Raw genomic sequence first — 6,228 nt, 5'->3', positions numbered from 1 at the left:
TTATTTTATTTTATTTTATTTTATTTTATTTTATTTTATTTTATTTTATTTTATTTTTATTTACTGCTCAGTTACAGTTGTCCTGCCTTTTTCCCCATTGCTCACCCCATCCCCCCACTCCCACAGCCAACCCCCCCATTATTCATGCCCATGAGTCCCCGTCTTAGGACCAATGAAATACAGTGGTACAGTGAAACCCACAGGGCATGGTCCCCACCAGTAAGCGCTGCAATGAATGAATCCGGAGCCGCAAGGAGTTGTCTAAGGCCTCTGGCCATTTAATGGGGAATGGGGGGGTGGGGAGGGGGGAGGAGGCAGGGGGCAAAAGGAGTAGTGGAGCCTTGACACCAGTCCTAGGCACTGCCCTCCATGCTGGTCAGAGCCAACGGAGCAGCAGCACGCTCAGTGCAAGGCCGGTAGGGGTCCCCACCATCCGGCTGCCTGCGGGGTCTGGGGCGCTGTTACACAGGTCGCCGTAGCAGCAGGTGGAGGTGAGGCTGTAGGTGACGCCTTGGTAGGTGACAGGCTCCTGGCGGCCACAGGAACTGGATGTCACGCAGCCTTTGTTGGTGATGGAGCCGATGCCGGGGGCCGTCCCCTGGCCGGTGAAGCAGTCCTCATCGTCGCCACAGCTCATGAGGATGCCGGGGCAGTTGAGGGAGTCGGTCAGCTCACAGAACATGCAGCTTTTGATGCCCATCGTGCCGGAGGGCAGAGCCATCACCAGAAACAGCAGCCAGCCGAGGACCATGGTGGCTGTTGACAGAGACAGTGCCCAAATTAGGTCTCCCGGAACTACTGAATGACCCTTCTAACGCCCACAAAACTTTTGCCCCTGGTTCTGGCCTCCCACAGTCAGTAGTTGGTTCCCAACGCTCTACGTACCTCTCAGGAGCTTTTTTACGATCACGGCTCTGGAGTCTCTGGGTCTCAGCAGCTTCCCTGGGACAGAGAGGAGCCAGCGGCTGTGGCTCAGTGAGAGTCTTTGTGGAGTGGAACGGGGTGACCTCACAGACCCCTCATGGTTACTATTGGCAACGCCGGTGGTGATATCATAGGTGGGGGAGGGGTGTCATAGTCTGAGGGGCAGGCTTGCCTGTTGACCTGCCAGGGAGCAGTGAAGACAATGCCTCCCCACCGAGGTAAGAACACTTGGGCCCAACACTTGCCATCCTACCCACTAAATTCTCCGCTCTACTGGGTGCTGGATGCTGTGCCTGCAGAGTGCCCATGGTGAGCCCATTTTTCAGATGGGCAAGCTGAGGCTCAGGAATAGAAAGTGACATGACCCCAGATTTATTTAATTACAAAGAGGGCAATTATTGAGCACCTACTGTGTGCAAGACAAGTGCTAGATGCTTTTTTTTAGTATATTCATTATACTATTACAGTTGTCCCAATTTTCCCCCTTTGCCCCCCTCTGCCCTGTACCCACCCTCCCACCAGCACTTCCCACCCTTAGTTCACGTCCCTGAGTCGTGCATATAAGTTCTTTGGCTTCTTCATTTCCTATACTATTTTTAACACCCCCTGTCTATTTTATACCTACCAATTATGTTTCTTATTCTCTGTACCTTTTCACCCATCCTTGCCCCTCCCCCTCCCCACCGATAACCCTCCATGTGATCTCCATACCAATGATTCTGTTCCTGTTCTAGTTGTTTGCTTAGTTTGCTTTTCTTGTTTTTTAGATTCAGCTACTGCTAGTTGTGAGTTTGTTGTCATTTTAATGTTCATAGTTTTGATCATCTTCTTTTTGTTAAATAAGTCCCTTTAACATTTCATGTAATAATGGCTTGGTGATGATGAACTTCTTTGGCTTTACTTTGGGAATCGCTTTATCTGCCCTTCCATTCTAAATGATAGCTTTGCTGGACAGAGTCATCTAGGTTGTAGGTCCTTGCTTTTCATCACTTCGAATACTTCTTTCCAGCCCCTTCTTGCCTGCAAAGTTTCTTTTAAGAAATGAGCTGACAATCGTATGAGAACTCCTTTGTAGGTAACTCTCTGCTTTTCTCTTGCTGCTTTTAAGATTCTCTCTTTATCTCTAACGTTTGGCATTTTAATTATGATGTGTCTTTGCATGGTCCTCTTTGGGTCCAACTTGTTTGGGACTCTCTGAGCTTCCTGGGCTTGCATATCTATTTCCTTCACCAGATGAAGGAAGTTTTCTTTCATTATTTTTTCAAATAATTTTTCAATTTATTGCTTTTCTTCTCTGCTTGGAACCCCTATGTTTCAGATGTTGGTTCATTTAAAGTTGTCCCAGAGGTTCCTAAGCCTCTTCTCATTTCTTTCAATTCTTGTTTCTTCTTTCCGTTTTGGTTGAATGTTTATTTCTTCCTTTTGTTCCAAATCATTGATTTGAATCCTGGCTTCATCCCCTCTACTGTTGGTTCCCTGTAGATTTTTCTTTATTTCACTTAGTGTAAACTTCATTTTTTCCTTTATGTTGTTGCCATACTCAATGAGTTTTCTGAGCATCCTGATCACCAGTGTTTTGAACCCTACATTGATAGGTTGGCTATCTCCATTTTGTTTAGTTCTTTTTCTGGAGTTTTGTTCTGTTCTTTCATTTGGGCCATATTTCTTTGTCTCCTCAATTTGGTGGCTCCCCTGTGTTTGTTTCTATTGTATTCTAGGTGAAGCTGCTTTTACTCCCTGTCTTAGTAGCATGGTGTATTATAGAAAAGGCACCTGTAAGTTGTGTGGGGTCCAGCCTTAGATAATTGTCAGGGCCAGGCAATCCACTTCATTGCTCTGTGGCTCTCTATCGGCGAGGGCTTAGAGAGGGAACAATGCCACTTCCTGGCCTCTGGAGGCCTGCCAGACACTTGCCCAACTTCCAGTCACCTTACCCACCTCCCGTATGTGATTGGTGCCCTTCCAGCTGCTACTGTAGGGTTTTTGTATGTTCTAAGCCTATGTGGGCTCTTTAAGCAGTGAAAATCCCACAGTTTCTTTTGCCACCCCAACCACCACTGGTTCTTACAGCTAAAAGTTGTGAGACTTTATCTTCCTGGCTCTGGAACCCTGGGCTGTGCAATCTGGCCTGGGGCTGGGATCACTCACTCCAAGGTAACCCTCCCAATTTTTATCCACCACATGGGAATGTGGAACTGTCCATATCACCACTGCCACCACCTCTCTGCTTTGCACCACATCCTCTCTACCCCAGCTCCACAACTCCTCCATTCCTACTTGTCTGGATGCATGTGTCTTCTTCAAATCCTTGGTTTTCGGGCTTCCATACAGCTCAATGTTCTGACATTTTGGGGTGTTATTTGTTTTTGAGATCCGGTTGTAATTGTTTGTATGGTTGTGTGAGCAGGCAAAGGGTGTCTACCTATGCCTCCATCTTGACCAGAAGTCACTCTGATCCTTTCAACAAATATTGAATGCTGACTGAGTGCCTATGCCTTCTTTGTCTTTCATTGTGGCTGTTATGACAGCTTTCTTGAAGTTTGGATGGTATTTTCTGCCTAAATTCTCTCCCAAGGATGAATGACTGTGCATTTTCTATACTATAATCATCAAACATGCATCTATTTATTAAACTTGTATTATAAAAGATACAGTATTTAAAAGGCTATTTAATTGCCGCTTGTAAAGTTAGCTATCCTAAGTTAAACTATTTCCTTTGTCCACCACTTGATAAGTATGATAATGCCTGGACTTCCTCTCTCTTAACTTTTACATCTTTAGAAAGGGAAACCTTTGGCTCCTTTTTCTCATCTGCTTGCTGTGGCACTGAACTCCCTGAGCTCCTCCTGGTTTTACTGCTCTGTGACTTTGCTTTGATTTAAAGTCCTCACAGCTTCTTCATTCACAACAGGAGGGCAGCTTCTTTCTCAGTCTCTTTCCATCAGCTGACAGAAGAGGAGTCCTGGGGTGGGGGTGGCGAGGCGGTGCAGGGAAGAGAGAGAATGACATAGCATCTACTCGCCATTACCTTTCCTTGCATTTATTTCTCCCTTTCTTGTTCCCCCTCTCCTCTTACCTTCCCTCCCCCTTGTCTTTCTTCTTTTTTGTTTTTCTATTAGCCAGACAAATAAAAAGAAGAGGAGAAAAGTCTTTACCAAGATGTTGCAGATGGATATAGTAATTTTCTCATTCCCTCCCATGCCCTTTTCTTTTTCCTTCTCTAAAGGAATAAATGACTTCATTCCTTTTAATTCACCCACCTCAATCCCTTTCCATCTTGATTTACTTGTTGGGAGGAAGAGGTAGAGCTAGATACAGCTTCACCTACAGATGATACTTTTCTTGCTCATCCTAGCAAGAGGTTGCCTGCACCAAAATTTACCAACAACCTCAATAATAGAGTTACTCAGAAACAGTTATTTATAGACTATCATTCACACAGAGCAAAACATCTTACTGATATTTAGACAGTATTTCAAAGTGAGATTTCCATTGTTTTCCTTACACTCATTATCAACGTTAGGATGTTTTCCCAGCAGTATTGTTGAATTTCTGTTGATCTATCCACACGGTGCAACTCAGGTCCCCTTGAGACCAAGGATATAATATATCTTGACAAAATGGTAAGAAGCTAGGAGGATCACTTGAAAAATCACCATTGGTTTCAATCAGTCAAACAACTTTACTGATACCATTTGGCCATTTGCTCATTATGGAAATATCTCTGAACAATTTGGATTTATAATGCATGATTTAATAAGTTGGCACTTGAAATAAAATAATTCAGCATTGTAAGCAATGTTTTGACTGTTGACTAAATTTTAATATACCTGATATTGAAATCTTATTCAATGGTTTAAATCACAGATATATTTTAAATTTGAACTGGCACATTTTAAAATATGAAATATCCCACACGGGCAAATTTGAAAATTCTTGTAAAGTTAAAAACATTACAATTGAATTTGAATGATCATGTTAAAATTTTATGCTTTTTGATTTTCCTCAAGAGAATGAAAAATGTGTTTTAGTGAAATAGCTAGAAATATTATCACTGAAGTACTGTATCCCTTTGGGGCTTATTTTTGGCACAAAGTGGGTACTCATTAATACCATTTTTATTTTTAAAAAAATCTCAGTGAAATTACTCATCTTTTTAAAAGATTATTTATTTATTTATTTTTAGAGATAAAGGAAGGGAAGGAAAGCAGGAGAGAAGCATCAATGTGTGGTTGCCTCTCATGCACCCCCTACTGGGGACCTGGCCCACAACCCAGGCATGTGCTCTGACTGGGAATTGAACCGACAACCCTTTGTTTGCAGGCTGGTACTCAATCCACTGAACTACACCAACCAGGGCTCATCTGTTTTGGGAAAAAACATTTCTAAGAAATCTGTAGTGTTTTCTCCAACTTGATAAATCTATGAAAATGAGGGGAGCATCTTTCTACACCAAAAGCCAGAAATTTCTCTGAATTTGCAGTGTTTGAACACAAAGGAGAGGATAAAAAAAAGGGACATTTGAAATGGACAAAATATAAATGGCACATTTAAGGTACATTGTTTCCGTCATTTTCAAATTACATTTTAATATAAGATTTTATGACTGAGGTTTTGCCTATTTATAGACATCTCTCTTGATACTGTACAATGAAACTCCATCTTCTTTTCATGGGCCAGATTGGAAATTTAGGTTAATCTCTTGTTAAGATGAACCTCCCCCTTGCTGTCTTAACACTGAGAGCAGTACAGAAGAACAGCCCTATGGATTGATTCTGTGCTTGGGGAGCCCACCAGGAGTGCTCCTTCCATTTCCCATCCTGCCCTTATCTCCATCCACAACTTTCCAAAGAATAAGGCTATGAACAGAACTGCTCTTCCATCTCCTTCTCAGAACCAAGGCCTTGACATATTGCACCCCCCAGCCACTACCAAGTAGTCAGCCTTCCCTGGTCCCTCTGAATGCTCACATATTTTTCCCCATAAGGCTTTGTTTATCTCTTTCTTCCACTGGGATTTCCACAGCCTCTTCACTCCTCAAGTCCTTCTACTTTGCCCATGGAGAGCCCCCTTTTCCTATGAGCATTCTCTTTAGCTTCTTGATCTAAGTCAGGCTTTCTCAGCCTCTGTGCTGTGCTGTGTACCATGGTGTTCAGCAGCATCCCTGGCCTCTTCCCACTAGAAGTTCCCCTATTTCCACCCACCAACCCCTCCCCCACCCCCCACTAAAACCTAAAGCTTCTTTGAAGCACATGCCACCATCTTACTAGCCTTTTATTCCACTACAGGCCTTTTATTGCATTT

The 6,228-nt window shown here is 43.3% G+C and overlaps 1 protein-coding gene across 1 annotated transcript; it reads right to left on the bottom strand.

The window, feature by feature from the left end:
- Window positions 1-376: 376 nt before the first annotated feature.
- Window positions 377-751, bottom strand: LOC112313280 (sperm acrosome membrane-associated protein 4-like). Its single transcript, XM_024569830.1, has one exon. It carries the CDS (start codon window positions 749-751, stop codon window positions 377-379), a length of 375 nt encoding a protein of 124 aa, XP_024425598.1.
- Between the last annotated feature and the right edge of the window lie 5,477 nt (window positions 752-6,228).

The sequence above is a fragment of the Desmodus rotundus genome, chromosome X (assembly GCF_022682495.2).
Source record: "Desmodus rotundus isolate HL8 chromosome X, HLdesRot8A.1, whole genome shotgun sequence".
NCBI classification, from domain to species: domain Eukaryota; kingdom Metazoa; phylum Chordata; class Mammalia; order Chiroptera; family Phyllostomidae; genus Desmodus; species Desmodus rotundus.
Note: the sequence above shows the minus strand (reverse complement) of the source record. Positions and strands in the feature narration are given on the sequence as shown.

Coding starts and splice junctions, on each gene's coding strand:
- LOC112313280 (XM_024569830.1), bottom strand. CDS start 751: ATGGTCCTCGGCTGGCTGCTGTTTCTGGTGATGGCTCTGCCCTCCGGC.